The 22,823-nt window shown below is 56.9% G+C and overlaps 2 protein-coding genes across 3 annotated transcripts; one reads left to right on the forward strand and one right to left on the reverse strand.

The window, feature by feature from the left end:
• The first annotated feature begins 137 nt into the window (after window positions 1-137).
• On the forward strand, window positions 138-1,760 carry HDDC3 (HD domain containing 3). The gene is made up of 4 exons (XM_004578306.4): window positions 138-665; window positions 925-980; window positions 1,088-1,328; window positions 1,552-1,760. The coding sequence occupies exons 1-4, from the start codon at window positions 554-556 to the stop codon at window positions 1,680-1,682; spliced, it is 540 nt and encodes a 179-aa protein (XP_004578363.1). The 5' UTR covers window positions 138-553; the 3' UTR covers window positions 1,683-1,760.
• Window positions 1,761-4,805: 3,045 nt separating this feature from the next.
• Window positions 4,806-18,360, reverse strand: MAN2A2 (mannosidase alpha class 2A member 2). 2 transcript variants are annotated; one of them, XM_058665569.1, is made up of 23 exons: window positions 18,130-18,360; window positions 17,061-17,318; window positions 16,832-16,976; window positions 16,557-16,728; window positions 16,046-16,173; window positions 15,637-15,810; window positions 15,192-15,378; window positions 12,516-12,693; window positions 12,074-12,276; window positions 11,729-11,911; window positions 11,492-11,606; window positions 11,299-11,366; window positions 11,041-11,206; window positions 10,385-10,621; window positions 10,144-10,266; window positions 9,904-10,018; window positions 9,651-9,784; window positions 9,383-9,524; window positions 8,941-9,083; window positions 8,586-8,660; window positions 7,000-7,182; window positions 6,783-6,893; window positions 4,806-5,540 (listed from the first exon to the last, which is right to left on the reverse strand). In XM_058665569.1, exons 1-23 carry the CDS (start codon window positions 18,259-18,261, stop codon window positions 5,388-5,390), a joined length of 3,525 nt encoding a protein of 1,174 aa, XP_058521552.1. In that variant the 5' UTR covers window positions 18,262-18,360; the 3' UTR covers window positions 4,806-5,387. The 2 variants fall into 2 exon arrangements, with proteins under 2 accessions (XP_058521552.1, XP_004577968.2); XM_004577911.2 differs by lacking the exon at window positions 8,586-8,660.
• Between the last annotated feature and the right edge of the window lie 4,463 nt (window positions 18,361-22,823).

Below are 22,823 nucleotides of genomic sequence, written 5' to 3' on the forward strand. Positions count from 1 at the left end.
AACAGGGACGGCTCGCACCCCTGAAGAGGGGAGGGGCGGGGCAGGTGCCTGGGGACTGGAGTAGGGGCCCTACAGTGCTATTGCAGCAATGCAAAACTCAGTTCCAGCGCTAAGGAACAAAGACGTTCCTGTGAAAACAGCCAGGCCCTCTGGGAGCCCCAAGTCTGAAGCAGTTAGGCAGGGCTCCCAGGGGAGGCTGCGGTTTCCACAAGGGCAGGTGTTAGTTGGGTTTCCTAGCCCAACCTCACAGGGAGAACTATTTTTCTAGAACATAGGAAATGTCAAGAGGAACTGACACATTACAGGTGGTCTTTTCCTGGTGGAAGCCTTCAGCAAACTGCCCCCCTTTTCCTACAGGCAGCTCCCCATCCCTGTGTTTGTGCGTGGCCCCTGAGGTCATGCGGGACAGGAGGGATTGGGTCCTGCTCGCCCGCCAAGGGGTTGGAATTCCGGGGAGTCTCCGGGCCTCCGTGGCGCTAGGGGGCGCTGCGGACGCCCCGGCCGGCCTCCCGCAGACCCCCTCCGGTCCGCAGTCGCCCGCCCCACGCGCGCCATGGGCTCCGAGGTCGCCCAGCTGCTGGAGGCCGCCGACTTCGCGGCTCGCAAGCACCGACAGCAGCGCCGCAAGGACCCCGAAAGGACCCCTTACATCAATCACCCGATCGGTGGGCACGCCTAGCCGGAGAGGTGGCACCCGGAAGGGACTGTGGAGGGCGGGAAGGATGAGGAAACGTGCCCTCGATTGGCACCTGTGCCAAGCACCTGGTACTCCCATCCAAACAGGGTCAGGGACTTGCCCAAGGTCACCCGATTCTTCGAAGCGTCTCTCTGGCGCTCCAAAACCCACCCCCGCCATCTGGCACCTCCCTCCGGTCTCACTTCCTGTTTCGACCCCATCTCTCCCCCACGACCCCTGCCCGTCAGGTGTGGCTCGGATCCTGACGCATGAGGCGGGAGTCAGTGACATTGTAGTGTTACAGGTAACTCCCCCCACCACCTCTTCTCCGTTAGGAGGGATCAGGGGCCCCACTCAGCCACGGGCACCCTTTGACCAGCATCCCCAGGCTGAATGGGAGCCTGTGTCTAGGCTGCCCTGCTCCACGATACCGTGGAGGACACGGACACCACCCTGGACGAGGTGGAGTTGCACTTCGGGGCGCAGGTGCGGCGCCTGGTGGAGGAGGTTACGGATGACAAGGCTCTGCCGAAGCTGGAGAGGAAACGGCTGCAGGTGGAACATGCGCCCCACAGCAGCCCCGGAGCCAAGCTGGTGAAGCTGGCGGACAAGCTGTACAATCTGAGGGACCTGAATCGCTGCACCCCGGAGGGTAACATGCCCTCCCCGACCTCACCCCACACTGGCCCTGGGGGAGGGGAGGGTGGGGTGAGCCCCTGACCCAGCCTCATGGAGTCCCCACAAGCTAAATCCTTACTAGACCACATCTTTGGTCTTCTTTCAGGAGGGTAGGCTTTGGGGGGCCTCAACCCTATGCTGTGCCTTTCTACAAGTGGACAGAAGGCCACTCGGGTTTCCATCCACTCTCACTGCAGGATGGTCTGAACAGCGTGTGCAGGAATACTTCGAGTGGGCTGCACAGGTGGTGAAGGGGCTCCAGGGGACAAACCAGCAGCTGGAAGAGGCACTCAAGCAGCTGTTCCAGGAGCGGGGGCTGGCGCTTTGAAGGGGGCTGGGCGCCCCAGGCCTGCACCTCTCCCTCCTCCCTGATCCCCAGGGCTAAGAACACTTGGATTTTTCTGCCTGTCTGTAGTCTTAGTTCTTTTCACCTGAGCTAAGGTGGGGATGTGGGAAGCGATGGTCTCCTGGTCTGGCATTTCTAGGGCACTCCCTGCCTTTGCCCAGGTCGAGGTTGTTTGCTGTTAAGCAGTGGGAGTTGTTGAGTCCCTCAGGGACCTGGTCCAGTTGAAACCCTTGGGTAGAGGGAGGTTTATGTTGCTGCTGGGGCACTAGTCTTCGGGGAGAGGTCCCAGTGGGGTGTTGAGTCAGCTCCCTCAGGGTGAGCTGGGGCTGTGTGTGTGCAGGCCAGAAGGAGCCTGAGATGACAGATGTTTGGGAAAAGCATGCTCACTTGCTGCCCATGGACAGACCCCGGCAGCCCCAAGACCAAGCCTGGGTTCTCTCACAACTCAAATCACCACTGAACCCAGAAATTCTCACTCCCCTTTCCCAGCCCAATACTGCCCTGTGATCTTGGGTCTCTAGGTGATAGGAACTTCCGGCTGACTCAGAAGTGGCCCCAGGCCGGTTGGTCAGGCTATTAAGAGTCTGGGCAAGGCAGAGGTCAGCAAGTGTGTGATGGAGGGAGGCTTCCCAGGCCGTGGGAAGAGCCAAGACCCAGATCAAAGGAAGTTAGCTTTCAAGGCCACTGCCTGGCAAGTCCCCATCCAGCATGAGAGCCTGTGGCCCAGGATAGTCCGCTTTAGACCCTACTTCTTGCTAACGTGTACCCCAGGAAGCAGCAAGTGGTAGCTTGCTCTCTAAATCTGCCTTTCCAATAAGAATAATTTTTTTTAAACAAACACCTAAAGAGTTTTGGAGCTGGCATTGCCCAGCAAACTAAACCACTGCCCAATGACTGATGTCCAGGATTGTCCCAGGCTGAACCCAGGAGTTTCACCTGAGTCTCTCATGTGGGTGGCAGGATGAGCACTGGGCCATCTTCTGGGCTAGACCAGAGGCAGAGCAGTCAGGATATGGGATACACCATATGGGATGCTAGTGCCACAGGCAGCAGCCATAGCCTACTAAGCCATAGCAGTTTCCAATAAAAAATATATATATGTATAATTTTTTAAAGATGTTTTATTTTTATTGTAAAGACAGATATACAGAGAGGAGGAGAGACAGAGAGGAAAATCTGCTGTCCAATGATTCACTCCCCAAATGGCCATAACAGCCAGAGCTGTGCCAATCCGAAGTAAGGAGCAAGGAGCTTCTTCCAGGTCTCCCATGAGATGCAGGATCCCAAGGCTTTGGGCCGTCCTTGACTGATTTCCCAGGCCACAAGCAAGGAGCTGGATGGGAAGCAGGGCCACCAGGATACGAACCAGCGCCCATATGGGATCCCAGCGTGTGCAAAGCAAGGACTTTAGCCGTTGGGCTACAATGTTGGGCCTAAATTTCTAAATAAATAAAGCCCAGAAACCCTGCTTTACACAGGAGCTCTGGTACCCAGGCCCACACCGTGGGTAGTGCTGCCTTCAGCAGATTTAAAAGGCTAGCATATAGCATTGAACATTGTGTCCTGCCTGACTGTAACTTCAGTGCAGGCTTGGCATCTCCAAAGATAACATCTTTTATTCCATTTATTTCCTAGCGGTACACAGATTTTCCCTTATCACTTGACTATACAATATATTACACTAGCAGGGCACACCTGCTATTATGCAATTGCTCAGGATCCTTTCCTAACATGATGACAGCTCCTACCTGGAGCGCCCTTGGCTGTACCAGGCAATAACTAACGCTTCCTGTCAGCAATCTCCTGCCAGCAGAGAGGCCCAATTCTGGCAGCAGCGATGCTGGGTAATCCATGGGAACTCAGTTGTACCTCTTCAGACTTTGGGGGTGCTGGCTGCCAAGCCCTGCGGAGTTTCTGTGAACATCCCCAGCAAACCCTTCTCCAAGCTCTTTACGTGTAATTATCTGTGTTCTGACCTAGACATTTGCTACTGTACAGAAACCTACTTTATTTTGATGTGTGTGTGTGTGTAGCTAAAAATGTTTCCCTTTTCCCTTATTAGATCTCTTAAGCTTTCTGTTTAGGAAAAATCTTCCCTTGCCAGGGTTATAAAAATATTTTTTTTTCCTACAAATCGGACGAGCTGGGTTTCATTCCCAGCTCCAGTTCCCAGTTTCAGCTTCACATTCATGTATACCCTGGAAGGCAGTGGTGACGGCTCACATGACTGCGTACCTGCCACCCACAGGAAATCCAGGGGCGGCTCCGAGCTCCTGGCCATTGCAGGTATTTGGGGAATGAGCCAGCAGACAGGAGTGTGTTCTCCATCTCTGCCTCTCATTTTAAAAAATACATAGTTTGTTAATTTTGTACTTTTATTTTTTCCCCCTCTGAAGCTGATTTTTGTGAAAACTGTGAGGTAGAGATCTCTAATGGCTAGCGAGCTGTCTCAGAGTACTACTTATTTATAACCCATGTTTTCCCTCCGAAAACACCCCTTGTTCATCCACTCCACTTGCATGCCTGGGGTCTGGCCCGCCCAGGTGCCACTGCCTGGACACACACATGCACGTCCTCTCAGACCCTCATCCACCCCACTGTCCTCCACAACCCCTCTCCCCTGGGAGCACCACTTGCTTCCCTGTCCGGATCAGCTGTGCAACCTGCTTAACTCCAAAAAGCATCCAGTGTCGCTGGGCACGCTGTGTCAGTGCACAGAAGGGCTCTGCTGGGTCGCTCAGAATTTACAGGTAGGCGGTTTTATTGGCTCTCAAAGAGGACGACTGGAGTTTGTTCCTGTCTCCCTCGCGTGCTTTCCCAAGACACTGCTGTGTGGCAAACACCCTAGCTAATTCCAGTGCTAATGCTAACAAGGATGCCAGCAGTGCTGACCCTCAGCTGGCCACCTCTGGGAGGAAGCTTCTCTAGTTTTAACTTACTTAGTTTTCCTGGTAAAGGACGGATTTTAACTTTGATCAAATGATTTTTCAGCAGTTACAGAGATAAATGGAAAGCATTCTGTGTTCACCAAAACTGAACTGAAGGCTCATGCCACCTCTGCTTTTCATCCCTAACTGGTAACCCTGGGCACCCTGTCTCCTCCGTGCCCCCATGCCAGAAGTCCAGTGCTTCTGTGGAAGGGTAACCATAGGTAGAGCTGCAGAGTCTGACTTCCAGGCATGAGGTGGACGCCTTCTTGGGATGCCTGCCTGCCTGGGGTCACCCCAAGCCAAAGACAAGCATGCCAGGTGGCACAGGGTGGGGCCGGGCCTTGGGACTGAGGGGCAGTGGGGATCCCATCTCCTTCAGCCCAGGCCCCCCACCCTCTCCTCCCACAGTTCTGCAGGACCTCGGGCACTGGGTTGTCACCCAGACAGTCTCCCTGACCTCCGCTGTCTGCCCTCATGTCTCCTACATCCCATTCTGGCGAAAAAGATGAGTACTGGAGCCTGTGTCCAGCTGGGTGGCTACCCACTCTGGTGCAGGGCCTTCCCCTCTGACCTCGCTAGCTTCTGCCATCTACCTGCCATGGCCTACATGGGCTGCCTCTTGACACAGAAGCAACAATAAGCAGCAAATGTCACAGTTTGGAGGCAGCTTGGAAGGGGATGCCAGCGTGGCTTGCCCAACCCAATAGTCACTTGAAGAGGCAGCCTGTGGACGAGCTGTCTTCAGGCATGGGGAGCCCTACACCAAGCGGAGACGGAAGGTGGCGACCTCCATGGGCTCCATATAGATGTCAGTGCTGTTGGAGGGCGAGGCCAGTGGGTACAGTAGTGTCAGGGAGGTGGGCTGCAGGAAGCCCACATCCAGGCCCCGGAAGAGGCTCCCCAATGCTACCTGTGCAGAGGAGACAAGGAGACAGTGCTGCTACCTGCAGACACTCTGGACGGTGTCTCTGCATCTCTGTTCCTGGGGACAGGCACATGCTGCAGCCTAAGCCACCAGGACCCCAGCATCCCAAGGTAAAGAGCCCAGTTCAAGTCCTGTTTTTTGCTTCCAATTCAGCCTCCTACTCATGTGCGCCCAAGGAAGCAGCAGGTGGATGGCCCAGGTTCTTGGGTCCCTGCCACTCATGTGGGAGACCAAGACGGATTGCCAGGCTCCTGGCTTCAGCCCAGCTTGGCCCTGGCCGCTGGGTAGGCATCTCTCTCTGCTGTTGGGTAGAAGTCTCTCTCTCTGCTGTTGGGTAGGCATCTCTCTCTCTGCTTCTGGGTAAGCGTGTCTGCTATTGGGTAGGCATCTCTCTCTGCTTCTGGGTAAGTGTCTCTGCTGTTGAGTAGGCATCTCTCTTCCTACTGTTGGGCAGGTGTCTGTCTCTGTCCCTCCCTCTGAGCAAAGCTGTGTCCCTCTTAGGAGGAACGCACCTGCACACACACACACAGCATTTACCTGCAGTCTCAGGGCTCCCTAGCAGCCACTCGGCCCCAAGCCTGCCCACAGCTCTCTGAGGTTGGGGGCCCATGTCTGTATCCATGTCAGCATCTCTTGAGGCCAGTAAAGGTCTTGGCTTTTAAGTCATTATCAGTGCCACTGAAACCTTTAGCAGAGCTTACAAAGGCACAGTGTGGTGGTTTGTTTTGCTGTTCAATTTGCATTTTATTTGAAAAGTAGAGAGAGATCTTCCAGCCACTGGTTCACTTCCCCAGTGTCCAGAACAGGAAAGGCTGGGTCAGACCGAAGCCAGGAGCCTAGGACCCAGGTCTCCCATGTGGGTGGGTGGAGGGGACCTGAGTATTTGAGCAGTCACTGCTGCCTCCAAAGGTATGCACCAACAGGAAACTGGATCCAAAGCGAGTAACCAGGCCATGACCAGACACCGATACGGGCTGCAGGCACCCTAAGCGGCAACCCAATGCCTGCCCATTTTTTTGACTTGTGATGTTCTCTATTGGACAGAAGTTCTGCCTTCAAAAAGAGTTCTCCTTTGGCACCTGCCCTACCAGGCCTTGAGAAAAAAACATTTTCCCCCATCTCCAGAAAGCCTGGGGGCAGAGAGGAGCACTTTCTCCTCGCCTGCTGCCATCCACACTGGCAAACTGCATGCCCTCTCCCTACCCTCAGCACCCCAGACCTGCTCACCTTGCCTTGGCTTGTGCTGCAGTTGAAGCCCAGGTTCTTGGCCTCAAGGCCACAGTCAAAGCCCTTGCGGTGCAGAATGAGTGCTGTGTCCAGCGAGGGCAGGGTGTCCTCCTGGATGACAGCACAGAGGGCAGTGAGCATGAGTCCTGTGAGCTGGGGACACAGCTGCATCCAGCCCGCCAGCACCTGCCCCGAGGGAGAGTGAACGGGCACTCACCTCAGCTGGGAGCGAGCGCAGGTTGAGCAGGTGGAAGTCACAAGGCAATGAGACAGCCAGAGGATGAAAGGGGCGCAGCCCAGGATCTGGGGACTGCCTCTTGACCACAGGCAGGGCTAGCACTGGGGTATTCAGGTGCACGGAGGTCAGGTGGCTGAGCAGGGATGGGTAGCTTTCCTGGACCTGCAAGGCAGGTCCAAAAAAGTGAGAGTGCAGCCAGGCTGAGAAGGCAGGTGCTCCCACAGAAAGCATACTCTGACCCCCATTGTGGCCACACCCCACATAATGAACAACATCCAAGTATACCGGCTCAGACCAGCTGTTTCCTGGCCTTTTGCTTCTTTGCTTGCCTAACACTGTGAGGAGCACCATGCTCATGTCACGACCCAGCAGCAGACAAGCAGGGCTTCTTGGCAGAACTGGCCTGAGGTCTCCAGTAGTGGTGCCCCCAGACCCCTCTCTAGGGGTGGAGGTGACTCTGAGGGTCATACCCACAGGCCTGAGCAGAACACTCCCCCAGAGCAGCTGCTTTTTTGTTACAGGGGCCTACAGCCCCTTCCTTCACACTTGATTCTCCCACCCCAGGGCTTGGTTCAAGCTACCAGCACTTTACGGCACCTGCCCACCTCTGATGTCCTCAACACAGCCTCGTGCCCTACTGTCAGAGCCACAGGGTAGGGACAGGGTTCTGACTGTACCCTCCCTGCTCAGACCCATGACCCCATGCTGCAGCTGGCACTGTCTGGCAGAGCTTTAGGCAGTTAATGGAAATGTTACTCCCATGCCGTCTAGCAGGCTACAGGTGTATGGGCGGACACTGGTGCAGTGGTTGATGCCTGCATGCTGTATGGGAGTGCCTAGGATCCAGACACGTTTCCCTTGTGCAGTGCACCTACTTGTGTACCTGGGAGGCAGCAGACGATGGCCTGAGGCCTTGAATCTCTGCCTCTCCCAGGGGAGATCCAGATAAAGCTCCTGGCTCCAAGCTTTGGCCTGGCCCAACCCTGGTATTATGGGCATCTGAGAAATGAACAAGCAGATGGTTCTCTTTATGTATATGTATATTCTTCAGCCTTTCAAATAAATCAATAGAAGTGAACATACACAAATTTTAAAAAAGGTGGGCAGTATGAATGAAGGCTTGTATGAATGAAAGCCACTGTGCGTGGCTAGCAGCTGTCCCCACAGCCCAACTGAATGTACTCACTACCCCCAGGTTCCTCCTGCCTGCCCTTGCAGCTCTTGTCCGTGTGTTCAAATCACATGCCACTCATCAGAAGCAAGTTTGTCTGACACCTCCTCCAGGAAGCCTTGATGGATGTTACGGTCTCATGCCTCATGACCAGCAGGACTGTGTCTTTTCTGCGTTTTCACAGACCTGGTCTTTACCAACCCTGACTCATGAGCAAATTGCTAATAGAGTTGACAACAACCTGTGTCAGGTACGTCCCGCTTAGTCCCTCCAGCACAGCGGGGGCTCAGCATCTACCTGATGCACACCGTGGCCCAGGACACCAACAGGTGCTGTCGCCATAGGCTCCAGCCATGGCCACCACCTGCATGAGCTGGCACCCCGACTCCCTTACCTCTTGCTTCCTGCTGCTGCTGCTGCTGAGAGACAAGTTCCTAAACATAGCTGCCAGTTTAGTGAGAAAGCCAGGCTGGCAGGGTAGAGAGAGCCATGAGGTGAGCGGGACTGGAGCACAGTGCAAGGGAGTGCTGGGGTGGGGCAAAAAGAGGGCAGGGGGGGAATGAAAATGCAGGGTGGGCAGCAGCTTCTGCTGGAGGGAGGTGCCAGGCTGCTCCCTGCATACTCTACAGCTCAGACCTTCTCTCTCCATCTGGCCCCCTCCAGCACCCCTTGCATGCTAAGCTGCAGCACCCCCACTTCCTTTCCTCTGCCTACCCACCCTGGGAACTGTTTCAGCCTTTAGGTCTCACCTCACTTGGACTTGGGCCCGCAGTGCGCCGTTCCAGCAGGAGGCGGAAATGGTTCCAGGTCCTCTTGTTGTCCTTGAGCCCCTGCCCAAGGCCCCGATTGTCATCTTGCATGAGCCGCCGGTCCAAAATCACCTCCAGCTGGCCTGGAGAACTAAAGTGTGAGCCCTTGGCCTGCACCCCAGTCCCCCTGTGGCCCCCAAGAATAAGGCACACTACAACACAAGCTGGTAGCTCAGAGAGGCAATCTAGAGTCCTTGGGCTCGAGGCAGCAGAGCAGAGGGCGGACCCAGCCTGTACCAGAGATGAGGAACGAGGAGCGCTGGGGATGGACAGGTGATAGGGACCAGCAGCAGGCTGGTGACCAGATGATGAGGCCCCCGAGTGGAGCACCTACTGGGCTGTGGACCCAAAGCATTCCCAGGCCCAGCACCTGCCCCCTCACCATTTCCAAGGCTGGAGACACCCAGAGCCTGGGCAGTGTGCAATGTAAGGCGCTCTTGTGGGTCCTGGATGTAGGCCATGACAGGCATGGGATAGAAGTTGGCCTGCAGGGGTAACTTCTTCAGGTACCTCCGGGGCTGCACCTGCCGGGGACAAGGTCAACAGGTCAAGGGCACGCTTCTCCCCGTCCATCAGGGCAGACCAACTGCCAGCCCCTGGGGCAAAGGCAGGAGGCCTAGCACAGGTATCAGGCGCTCTGCCACACCTACCTGAAAGCCGTTGAGATCTGTGAAGAAGGTGCCCTGGCTGTCCACGTCTGTGTGGAGGCGCAGGGCCAGCTCCTTGTTGACGTAGTCCCGGATATCCACCAGGGATGCCATGTCCAAGGACAGCCCCTCCACCCCTGGGCACAGGGACGAAGTGGTAGCACCGGGGGTTGGGCTGGGCAGGGCGGGGCAAGGTCATGCCCTGCATCCTCCCCATCCTGGGATGACCTCCATCACCTGGGTCCACAGGGCTCACCTGGCACATTGTAAAGCCGCACCACCTGATGCATGTGCTCATAGTAGGCCACAACCTCAGAGAAGAAGGGGCCTTCCATGACCCGCACCACAGGGGGCTCCTTGGGGATGTAGGGCTGGGGAGACAGCCACCGGCTGCTGAGTCCACAGCAGATCACAGCTGGCCCGGGCCCAGGCCCAGGGCAGCAAAGACCACACAGACAAGTCCAGGCCCCCTCCTCCCGTAGCACTCCTAGGGTACCTGGGCCTCGCCGTCAGGCAAGAAGAGGTAGGCTCCGCTCTTATCTTTGGAAGTTCGGGTGCCATAGATAAGGAATTGCATATCCACTCGGTGCTCCTGCTCCTCATCCACCCTTCGGATACTCTGCCGAGAAACACAGCCCTGACCCCTGGCCCCACACCAGGCATGTCAGGCTTGCCCTGGAGGCGGCCCTCCCCACCCCCAGCCTCTCTGAACCCCTGCCCTCTCCCCAGCCCTTTACCTTGAGGAGCCCGGTCAGGCCTGAGAACCAGACCTGCATGTAGTGGGTGCTGAGGGCGAAGTCGCTGGCACCTGTGTCAATGACACGCATGGGGAATGCCTCATGCCTGCTGACAGTCAGCCGTCGGCCTTGCAGGTAGACACGCACAGATGAGGGCAGTGTGCGGAGCCTGTCCAGGCCCTGTTGTAGCTGTAGCACACCCAGGCCCAGCGCTGGCACGCGGACAGGAAGAGACACCTGTGGGCACAGGGAGAGGCAACAGCTCCGGATGTGGGTCTGGTAACGTGTGTGGGGCCTGAGCAGACCCCTCCAGCTGCTGGGGCTGCTGTCTCCCCTGAGAGTCTGAAGCTGCCTGTCTCTTCCCTGTCCTCACACATGGAACCACAAGTGATGTCTGGGAAACTTCCAAGCAATCACTGCACACACCACAGTTATTTGGGAGTGCACAGCTGATGAGTACCATCACTGCTGCCCTCACTGTCATTGTGACCATCACAACCTGCACCTTCCTTTGAAGGGCAGACTCCAGTACCAAAAGTGGAGCATCCTCTGGGCTTCCTGTGCTCAACATGGGGAGGAAGCAAGGCCCACGGCTGGAGGGGGCGGGACGCCCCAGGAAGGGTACTGCCAGTGCTGGGGGCCCCAGCCAGCCTCACCTGGTAGACATCAGGCACCATGTCCGTGGCAGAGCTCCAGTGGGGGCTGATCTGCACAGCCAGGGGCTGGCCCTCCTCAGAGAAGACGCGCACCCGTGGTGAGTTGACCAGCAAGGACACCACACTTAGCCGCTCATGTTCCAGTGGATTGAAGAGCACCACAAATCTGCGAGGAGAAGGAGGGCTAAGCAGGGAACAGGAGCAGCTCCCTGCTTAGAGAGCACAGCGGCCGGGGCGAGAACCAGGTGCCTGGCTCACCTGGGCGAGGGATCTAGTGGGATCACCGTGCGCTCAGGCAGGGCATCATGATTCACGCGAGTGTCATCCTGGAATATAGCAGGCAGCAAGGACGGTCACGGTCCCAGTCCCGGCTCCTCCCCTCCTCTGCCCATCCTGGCATATCAGGGGGGGAAGTGCCCTCACCCCTCCATACAAACCCCTAGGGGCTTACCGCCTGAAGAAAGGGCACCTCAGGGTCAAAGTGGTAAGTGCTCTTGTCGCCCAGCACCAAGTAGTGAGCAGCATTGATGATGACCCGCTTGAGACCAACCAGGGAGCGCAAGAGCCTGTGGCCAGGGCAGAAGAGGCGATGACCATGATGGAGGCTGGGCCATACCCAACTGGCCCACCTGCTGACCAGCCCAGCCTCCACCTGCTCTCTCAGGGTGGGAAAGGAAGGGGCTCCCACCTGACGCCGTAGTCCACAACCACTGCCTCCTTGGCAGTGCCGGTGATAGCATCATGGTGCTGGAAGAGCCCCAGGGCGCGCCGGGCTTCCGTCAGGAGGGCAAAGTCGGATAGCGGGTACTGGGTGGCCAGGCCAGCACGGCGGGCATGAGTCACAGCCAGGCTGTACATAATCTCCGCCCCCCTGCCCAGAGACAGCAGCAGTCAGCCCACCAGCTCTACACCACTTCTGGCTCCTCCATCTGCCCTGGTCTTGGAGCCATTCGGCCCCCACTTCAATCCCGCCATGGTGACACCTCTCACCCCAACCTGGAAGGGCAGTGGAGGCTGGTGGGGGGTGCCTCACCGCAGGTGGGCTTCTAAAACACGGTCCAGGCTCTTATAGAACGGCCGAGAAGTGAAATAGCCAGTCCAGTAATGGTCCTCCCGGTCAGCGTAGGAGAAGAAATCTCCACTCAGCACAGGAAAGCCCGGGGGCCGGGCCCCAGGCTCCACTCCACTCCTCTTGTACAGCGCATCAAAGTAGTCCGACAGCGTGCCAAACTGGGCCTGTGAAGAAGCCCCAAAACCCACTTCCTCAGGCCTAGGACCTCCAGTGCTGCAGCCAGAAGCGGGGTGGGCACCAGCTGCCCCAACCCTTCTACAGTGCATGCTGCCATGGTGGAGGGGAGTCTTGTCTTGGAGTCGGTCACACATGCGGTGCACAGCACCCAGGGAGGGCCTGGCTGCAGCATGGCACACCAACCTCCACCCTGCCTCCTCCCCCTCCATTCCCCTATCACACACACCTGAACGTGGAGGTCTGGCTTGCTGTTGAGGAAGTCGAAGAGCCGCTGATAGTTGAAGAACTGGGCATCCCATTCCTGGGGCTTGTCATACCGGAAGTCATCACCCAGAGGTACCAGAAGAACATTGCTCCGGAATAACCGGGACTTCTTGCGATACTGATCCAAGAGCACGGCAGCCCTGGGTGGAGACGGACATGAGTGATACCAGGGCTCAGCAGCCACAGATGGCCCACCCAGAGGTGAGTGTGTGAAGGGATACCCAGCAGAGCAGCCCCCTGTCCCCTCCCCAGCCGTCATCTTTTAGAAACACTGAGACCTTCCATTCCTGCTTTCTCTTCCTCTATCAGGTCCCGACAGAATAGTCTAGAATCTGCTCCCTGGCAATTCTCTGGCCAACACCTCTCAGTCAGGGGCCCAGACCAGATGCCGGGGTTCAGGACAGGTCAGCCCATGGACAGAAGCAGAACCTGAGCCGTGTACACTTTCAGGGGCCTGCAGTAGCCCTCACCATCACCACAAGGCTGTGCTTGGGCCAGTCTCACCTCCCACATCTGCTGCCCCATGAGGCCCTTCCTTTCCACCCTGGTTTCTCCCAATCTTGGTGCCCACCACCCCCTCATTGCCACCCTGTGAGATCCTTTGGGACTCGGTTGGTCTATAGTGACCATCACAATTAAAGTCACAAATCTACTCATTGCACCAGCTCAGTCTCTATTTAGTTCTCAAGAAGGGAACCCCCAACCCCCATCAATGACCACTTTCCAATCATGTTATCAGTCTGCTAGGGATTTCAAAGGGGAAAACAAAGTTCTCGGCTATGTTGCAGCACTCTAGCTTAAGTCGTTGAGTTGTAGCATCCAATAAATAGTGGACAGCAGCTTCAGATCCTGGCTGCTCCATTTCTTTCTTCTTTTTTTCTTTTCTATTCTTCCTTTCTTTCTACCTCCCTTCCTTCCTTGTTTTCCTTCCTTTCCCTTTAAGATTTATTTTTATTTGAAAGGCAGAGTTACAGGAAGAGAAGGAAAGAGAGAGAGAGAGATCTTCCATTCTCTGGTTCATTCCTTAAGTAGCTGCACCAGCCAGAGCTGAGCTGATTCAAAACCAGGAGCCGGAACTTCTTCCAGGTCTCCCACATGGGTGTAGGGTACCAAGGACTTGAGCCATCTTCCGCCACTTTCCCAGGCCACAAGCAGGGAGCTGGATCACAACTGGGATAGACAGGACTCAAACTGTAGATGGAGGCTTCACCTGTTGTACCGTGAGGCCTGCTGCACTGGTTGCTGCATTTCTAATCCAGCTTCCTGCTAGTGCACCAGTGCAAGAGGGCCAAGTGCTTGGGTTCCTGTCACCCACATAGGAGACCCAGATGGAGGTCCAGGCACCTAGCTTTGGTCTGGCACAACCCTGCTCATTGCAGCCATTTGGGCAGTCAAGCAGTGTATAAAAGCCCCATCCCTCTCTTCCTTTCCTTTTCTGTCACTCTGTCTTTTAAATAAATTAGCAAAATCTTAAAAGGATTCCTCTTTTATACCAATTGTCCATAGGCCTAGGCCAGCAGCAGGAGTTACAACTGCTGCTTTGCGAATGGCCACGCCTCAGGAGAGCCCTAGATTCAGGCCAGAAAGAGCCTTTAGAAGTCTGGCAACAAAAGACGGCTTTCTCTCCCCTCAGTCACATGTTTTGCCTTGTGGTCCCCGTGGAAATTAGAGCGCTGCAACATGCAAACCAGTTCAGCTTGCTGCCTGAAGGGTTTGGTGAGATGGCTGTCCAGTTCCCACCCCACCAGGGCCTTTCAAAGGAAGCCAACTCCAGGAAGGGCCATGTCCTTCGGGGGTCCCCTGCCGACCCTTGCCAGGAATATGTGCCTGTTTATCCTGAGGCTGGGGGCTGCCTGATGGGTCTGCAGGTGGATCTGATCAGGATCCCGCTGGCTGCCTCAGGGACAGGCCAGAACACCCAAGCATACAGAAGGCACTCTAGTCCCAAGTCTGTGAGGAGCTGGGGGCTGGAGGACCCTTAGCCAAAACAAACTTGGGACCAGCAAGCAGGGTTTCAGATTTTGTGTTTTCTTAGAATCTGTAGTAATTATATCAGCAAAATAAGCAATCCTTGGGATTGAGACCCAAGACTGAAGCATAGAATTCAATTGGGCCTCAGGCACAGCCTTACACACCCAGCCAGAAGGAAGCTGTGTACAATCGTCCTGGTGTGCCTGTGTCTGACTATACACACAGGGTCAGGGTGGAATTTTCTACTTGCAATCACACTGGTGCTTCAGGTATGTGGAACACTCGATTTTGGGTTTTTGGATTAGGGAAGGTCAACCTGTATTATCTAATTGGAGAATCGTTCACCGCTGGGTGAGTCGGCTGGCTCTGCAGTGAGCTCAGAGAACACTGGCTGGGGGGAACCAATGCTTGGCAATAAAGGGGGTTCCAAACAGCTGCTCCAGAGAGGTAGGAAGGGCCTCTCCTACAATGTACCTGATGAGAGCCTGGGCATGTCCTCCCCACCCCACTGCACCTGAGAGCCTGAACCCACCAGCCACATCCACTCTCCAGCACCAGGCAGAGCGCAGGCCCAGAGGCCAAGTCTCCTGGGTACCCTCCTTCATTTCCTCCCTCCACAGGGTGCCAAGGACCACATCCCATGCAACCCACAGCCGCGGGCCAATACCTCTCTGCCACGTTGGCCTCGGTGATGGCCCGGGGCGGCACCTTCCAGGGGCAGTTGATGCGCCCACCAGGCAGGCGTTTGAAATCGAACTGGCAGCAGATCTTGGGGTCCGGGCCACAGGTGTGGGGGATATCATAGCTGTAGAAGGGCATCATGTGGCAGAAGATGTCCGTGCTGGAGTCGGAGTCTGTAGGAGACATGCCATGCTTGGTCGGCTCCCAGGGCAGGCACAGACCTGCTCAGGCCCCTGGCAGCCCTCGGAGACATTGAGGCTCTAACCAGACCTCAGGCTGCAGAAGGCACTCAACTAGCAGAGGTCAGTGTATAGGGACGTGGGGCCTGGGGCCTGGGGCCTGCTCTAGGGGACTGGAAGGGTCTCCCCCACCGTGCCGCTCACAGGCGAGGACTATGCTATTGTGACCCCCTCTGCCCTACCTGGACTTACCCCACGTCTGCCTCCACATGAACTCCAGGCTATGGGTGGCAGCGAAGTGCTTCTTGATGGCATAGTGCACCCTCTGAATGAGCATGCTGGTCACGTTGGCACGGCGCAGCAGGTAGGGCATGGTGGAGCTGTAGCCGAAGGGGTCCACTGCCCAGCCAGAGCGTGGCACTGCACCTGTGTGGGACATGGGGAACACAACATGTACTTTCAGCAGCTCAGGGCCTGGCCTCTTGGCCTCCTGCGGGTGGGACCCAGCTCTGCCTCTGCACCCAATATGCAGTAGACAAATGCCATCCCATCAGGCCCATGGCAGCAGAATCAGCCTAGGAAGGAACTGTGAAACATTGGTGCTCACAGGCCTGTGTGTGGCTGGGTGGCTCAGTGGCAAGGTACTAGACCCTGGACTCACCCAGGTTTCTCTCCAGCCACTGGTGGCCCTCGATGAGCTGGTCAATCAATGCAAAGTAGTGGGAGTTGGCCTCATCCGGCATAACCCAGCCGCCCGTGGCAATCTCCAGCTGCCCGTTCCCCACCAGCCTGCGGAGGAGGGGCTGCTCATACTCATCGTAGGGTGCCCAGTCCTGGCACCCCAGCCCCACAGAGCTGGTTCATGGGAACTCGGAACCCAGAGGACCAATTTCTGCTTCTCTTTTTCCTTCTACCTCTACTGGGGCCCGGCCCCGCTTCTTTGAGAGGCGGCTCACTGTGCTTCCAGGAGGTAGGCCCTGCTCTCTCTTCACTCCCGCTCAGATACCTGCCATCTCTCCTTCTCTTTCTCACGTTGGCTCCCCTTAAACCAACACCAGCCCCTCACCACCTTATCCTTGCCATGGCTCCCGGGGGCCTCTCACTCCCCACCCCAACCCCTGCCTCAGTGCTCGGATGCCAGCCCTCCCCACACCTCCCCGACCAGCACTGGCCTCCGGACCGCTGCCTTCTTTTGGGCACTGATGTTGTCCCACCACTTGGCAAAGAAGGAGACCTCGGCCCAGAGGAAGCGCCGCCGGGGGTCCTCCTGCAGCTTGGACACCATGCTGTTGAGGATGTGCTGCGTCTGCTCCATGTAGTACTTGTCAAAGGTCTTGATCCAGCCTGCAGATCCGACACACACATGGCCACTGAGGACAGTCCCGGTGCCAGCTTGCTTCCTTTGCCACCCCGTCCTGGCAAGGGGCCAGGGGCCTATGACACTCACCTGGGTCATTGTGTGAGTGAGGTACCACGAACACCTGCAGGTCTTCGGCGTCCCAGTCGTGTGGGCTGTAGGAGATGTCGAAGCCCTGCCTCCACACCCCGCCCTCCACGTTGTCAAATGGCAACATCTCTGACACAGTGAGCATCTGTTGGGTGGGCAAGAGGATGGGAGGCTCAGTGGACAGTGGCTGTGGCCACTGCACCACACCCGCCCTGGCTCTCATTCTCACCTGCAGCTCTGGCTTCTGGCCCCGGCCCCCAAGAGCAAACTGGCAGTCCTGGGGGGAGACAGAGAAGAAACTGGGCCGGGGCTCCGGCGGCAGCACCCAGGAGCCATTGGCCGTGTAGTAGGGCAGCAGGGCTGGCGGTCCCTCGGCGTTGGCCGTCAGCTCCAGCACTGAGTCCTTGATGTGGCTGATGATCTCGTGGTTCTCCTCCAGGAGCTGCTCCAGCTGCTGGATGCGGTTCTGCAGCACCGAAATTTGGCTCTGCCAGGAAGAGCAGACAGACGTGAGCTGAGCCTCTCTTTCCCCACAGTACAAGGTCCTGTGTGGGGCAACATGGGACGCCTGTGAGCCACCCCCGCCCTCAAGGACAGAATGCTCTGGCTGCATGTGGTCCACAGCCCTCTCCAGCTCACAGGGCAGCAACCTGTGGTGAGCTGCCTGGCTGGGATCCTATGTTCAGATTCACAGCCTACATTGATTGAGGCTTGGTGGCAAAAGATGCTGTCAGGGCCCGGCGCGATAGCGTAGTGGCTAAAGTCCTCGCCTTGCATGCCCAGGATCCCATATGGGCGCCAGTTCTAATCCGGCAGCTCCACTTCCCATCCAGCTCCCTGCTTGTGGCCTGGGAAAGCAATAGAGGATGGCCCAAGGCCTTGGGACCCTGAAGAGATTCCTGGCTTTGGATTAGCTCAGCTCCAGCCGTTGCGGCCACTTAGGGAGTGAATCATCAGACGGAAGATGTTCCTCTCTGTCTCTCCTCCTCTCTGTATATCTGACTTTCCAATAAAAATAAATACATAAATCTTAAAAAAAAAAAAAGATGCTGTCATCAATTAACAATGTCTGTCACAAAGACAGGAGGTACCCCAGAGCACACAGCCCTTCTTCCTTCCTTCTTTCTTTTCTGCCATTGCTGCTTTGAGCTCCAGGTTTCTAGAAAAGCCTGCCCACTGGGAAAGGACGCCCCTGTCCTGGGTTGGTACAATATTCCAGCCAGGTAGACAGCCAGAGCCCATGACGACCCGGCGTCCAAACAGATGCAACCAACTGATCAACCAGCAACGGGACTCACCCGGGGGAAGTTCCCACCACTGTGATGCCGGGCAGGATCATGCTGCACGCGGTCCAGCATGAGGTAGAGCGAGAAGACCGCCACGCAGAAGATAGCAGCCCCACACACGGTCACCTGCTTCTTCAGCTTCATCCTGGCCTCCACACACACTTGCTGGGACAGACACCCCCTGTAGCTGCAACACACAAAACCCCTTCAGTGGCCCAGGAGGTCCTGAAGGCTGTTGTAAGGAACACTCACACTTGCCCAACTCTGTTAAGAACTGAGGGTTCAAGGGTGGGCACTGTGGCGCGGCAGGTGAAGCTGCTGTCTGGGATCCCCTAACACAGACCCTGCCTCCTGCAGGTCTCAGCTACTCCACTTGTGATCCAACTCCCTGCTGATGTACCTGGGGGCAGCACACAACAGCCCAAGTGCCTCGGTCCCTGCCACCCATGTGGGAGACTCGGATGGAGTTTCTGGCTCTGGCTTCAACCATGCCCAGCCTCAGCTATCGTGCGCACTGCGAGAGTGAGCCAGCACATGGAAGACCTCTATTTGTCGCTCCCTCTCTCTCTCCCCGCCTCTCTCTCTCTTCAAACACATGTGTATATCTGAAAACAAGCAGCAAGCGTCTAAGCATCAGATCCCAACACAGGCTACAGGAATTCTCTTCTCATGCTTCGGGTTCTGGAGGTACAGGGGAGCAGCATTGGGTGGGTTGGGAGTCCTCCCTGCTCCTGGGACAGCTCTGCCCTGGGATGCAGAATGGCACCCTTCTTTTGCTGAGCTATAAAACCTGGGTCCCACAGAGAGTTGACCGGGCTAAAGACAGCTCAGTTCACAGCCTCCTGACCACAGCCAGCTTCCAGCAAGGCCAGCCCACCCCGTAGGAGGGCCGGCTCCAGGCTCCTGGGCCACATGCTGCTAGTTTCGCTGGCCCCTACTCAGCTTGGCTTCAAGGCACCACAGCTAGGACCAAAGAGGCAGGCAGGGAAAACTTCCCCCGTTCCCTTGGGAGACAGGAACTCAACACCAACAGATCCTCTCCAGGAGAGGATTTTTCTAGGGCCAGTGCTGTGGTGTAGTATGTTAATCCTCCATCCACGGCACCTGCAGCCATGCGAATCCTGCTTCAAGTCCCAGCAGCTCTACTTTTCACCAGCTCCCTGCTAGTGGCCTGGGAAAGCAGTAGAGGACCACCCCCAAAGCCTTGGGACCCTGCACCTGCGTGAGAGACCTAGAAGAAGAAGCTCCTGGCTTTGGACAGGCCCAGCTTTGGAGCATTGTGGTCCTTTGGAGGATGAACCAGTGGATTGAAGATCTCTCTCTCTCTTTCTCTGTAACTCTGCCTTTCAAATAAATAATTTTTTAAAATATTTTTAACCGAAAAAAATGCTTATGTTTCTAGCCCAGAGCCAGTCCTACACTCACTCCCTGTTAAATTCGGATGCCTTCAAGACAAAACTTTCAGCTGCTGTGACAGGGCACTTGGGGGACCCCCAGAAACCGGTAATGACGCTCCAAGTCCCCCTACTTGGGAGAGGTGGGGCACACCTGTCAGGGTGTGGGGCAACTTCAGGTACCCCGCCAGCCCAGCTGGGCCCTTTTCCCCTGTCTGCTTGCTGGTGGAAGCCAGAAGCCTGCTCCCCGGGGCATCATGTAAGAAAACAAGGTACTCCGGTCCTGGGGGCCGGGGAGCTTGGTCGCTTCTGCTTCGTGCCCTACTTAGAGCGGATCTCACTCGGGGGCAATATTTTTAGCCCCTGAACGCTGCGTCCAGGCCACTGTGCGCGAAGCTGGTGAGACTGCAGCGGCCAGCCCCCTTCCGGCCTGCCAGACTCCACCGTCCCCGGCCGGGCAACGATAGCGTCCTGGCTTGGGCCTCGCGCCCCGCATAGCCCGCACGCTGCTCACGCGCGGCCCGGCCCGGCCACGGCCTAGAACGATGCTCCTCTTACACACAGACATGCACACACACAGACACCGCATCCCGCGCTCCCGTTACCGTCCGCGGCAGCCTCGGCGCAGCTGCGGGCCCCGCCGGCCCGGGACCCCTCACATGCCCCGGGGCCACGCAGGAGAGGCCGGCCGCCGGCTCCTGCTTCCCCTGCTCAGCGCCGCAGCCGCCGGCTGCCCAGCAGCGCGCGGGGCGGGGACAACAGCGCTGCCGCCCCGCCCCGGCCTGCGTGCGCACCCGCCAGCCGGCCGCCGCTGCCCCCTCCCCGCGCGCTCGGGCCGATCCGCTGCGCCAGGACCCCGCGGCGGGCGCTAATGACAGCAGCAGTGTGCGCAACCTCAGCCGGCGGCGCGGGTCGGGGTGCGCACGCCACCTGGATGGCGGGGCGTCCCTGGGCAGCGGAATACGCGGCCGGCCGTCTCCGCGCGCCGTGGCCTGGCCTAGCCGCTCGGCTGCCGGGCGGTGAGCGCTCTCCCCCTGCGGCCAGGCCACCTCCCTTGGTGGCTGTCCTTTTCACCGGATATCTGGGTTTGTGTGATCTTGGAGCAGCACTGTAAACCTTAATACTGCTATGTTTTTTAAGATTTATTTTATTTTTTATTACAAAGTCAGATATACAGAGAGGAGGAGAGACAGAAAGATCTTCCGTCCAATGATTCACTCCCCAAGTGAACCACAATGGCTGGAGCTGAGCTAATCCAAAGCCAGGATCCAGGAACTTCTTCCAAATCTCCCATGCTGGTTCAGGTTCCAAAGGCCACAAGCAGGGAGCTGGATGGGAAGTGGAGCTGCCGGGATTAGAACCGGCACCCATATGGGATCCTGGGCGTGTTCAAGGCGAGGACTTTAGCTGCTAGGCCACGGCGCTGGGCCCCCGCAATTCTTTTAAAATTCTTATCTGATGTCGTCTGAACCACTGACATGGATGAGGCGTGGGGTGCCTTTGCCTGGCCAGTCTTGGTCAGGCGAGTGGAGCGCCCCAGCCTCAGTGAAGGGGTTCCTAAGAGCTGCTCTTTCCACCCTCCCGGGACCACCTGCTGCAAAGCTGGTACTACTGCCCTCCCCCACCTCGGGGGAGTGAGACAGAACCTGCCGGGGCTTTGAGCTGGGTTTTTCCAACCTCCCACGGGACCGTCACCATGAGCATCCAAAGGAACTGAGATGAGAAATGGGCCAGCAGTGGGTGCCCCCAGGCACTGCCCATCCTTGGCTCTGCCAGTTTATGCCCGAAGTGATAAAGTGTTGAACGTTGCTTTATTTTCCGTTTGGTTAACCAGATGTAAAATGCTGTCTCATTTAACTCTCATTTCCTCTGCTGCCAGCAGGGGTGTGTTTAGCAGCCCAAGACCTCACTTGCTGGGTGCACGCTTGCTTTTTGCCCTGGGCTCTGGGAGATTCGCTTTCCAGGCCATGCACTGTGCTTTTTTTTTTTCCTTTTGGTAACCATCTTGAGCTCTTGTTTGTGCTTAAACGTGGGAAGTGTTGGGATCAACATGGTGCTGCAGTGCTAGCTGCACCATTTCTGACTCAGCTCCCTGCTCACGCCCCTGGGAAAGCACGGGAGGATGGCCCAAGTGCTTTGACACCTGTCACCCACGTGGGAGACCCCAATGGAGCCCCTGGCTTCTGGTTTGGGCCTCACCAATGTCAGCTGCCTTAGCTACCTGGGGCGTAAGCCAGTGGATGGAAGAGCTCTCTCTCTCTAATGCTCTGTCTCACAAATACTTAGATAAATCTTAAATAATAGCATTGGAGGTATAACCCACGATATGTAGCCCAAATGAGAGGTGTGGAGCTTGATGGGTTCTGACAAATGTAGACACAAGTTCCCATCTACTCTAAAGTTTACCAGCATGTTGAGGCTTGCCTCCCAGCCGGCTCAACCAGTTAGGAGAGTGGGGCTGCAAGGTCAGCTTGGGGTCAGCTTTTTGTGTGCCCAGTCCTCCAGGACAGCGCTGAGCAGGAGGCCCCGGAGGACAGGAGGCACACTGTGCGTAGCCAGCACTGAACTACAGACATATGACCATCACACCTGCCACTGTTGCTCCAAGGGAAGGACAGTTCCCAAGACCAAAACTGGAGAGGGAACATGTCGTGAGGTCCAGGCCTGCTGATATGACACATGGGCAGCTGGACCGCTGAGCCGAACTCTGAGTCACAGCTGGTCCCCGCCACTGCCTGCCACCCTACTTTCCCATGCCTTCAGACAAGAGGCATACCCAGGAGAGTCCACCAGATACACCGACCGATGGTACTCATAGGAGTACCATCTGCACTAGTCTGGCAGCATCACAGGGAAGTGACTACAGCTATGATCCCAGTGTCACTGGGAAGCCAGACCCTAGCCAGGCTCCCCACACAGGACAGAACCAAGCTGCCTGCATGGCACAGGGCCCCAGGAATGAACCTTGGGACCACAAACAGCACCAGGCTCACACCTTTGGGTCACTCTGTTTTCTCTCCTGGTCGAGAGGGTGCTTCGCTTTTCTTGGTTCATTCCTGTAAACGTGGCAAGAGGTGCTGGCAACCGCAGACTCCCTTCGGTGCCCTGCCCATCCAGCACTGAGCCTAGTGCTCTCCCCGCTCCCCTCCCGCCATCAGCTGTCCTCACAATGCAGAGTCTGTTCTGTGTTGTGTTTGGCAGCACAGTAAGAAAAACCCTAAGGTAGAGATTCCAGTCCCCAGCTTAGTGTGCCGTGGTGGGATCCAGGAACCTGACAGTCTAGAAAACCCCGAGAGGGGAAAAGGAACAAAG

This window comes from Ochotona princeps, chromosome 6 (assembly GCF_030435755.1).
Source record: "Ochotona princeps isolate mOchPri1 chromosome 6, mOchPri1.hap1, whole genome shotgun sequence".
NCBI lineage: Eukaryota > Metazoa > Chordata > Mammalia > Lagomorpha > Ochotonidae > Ochotona > Ochotona princeps.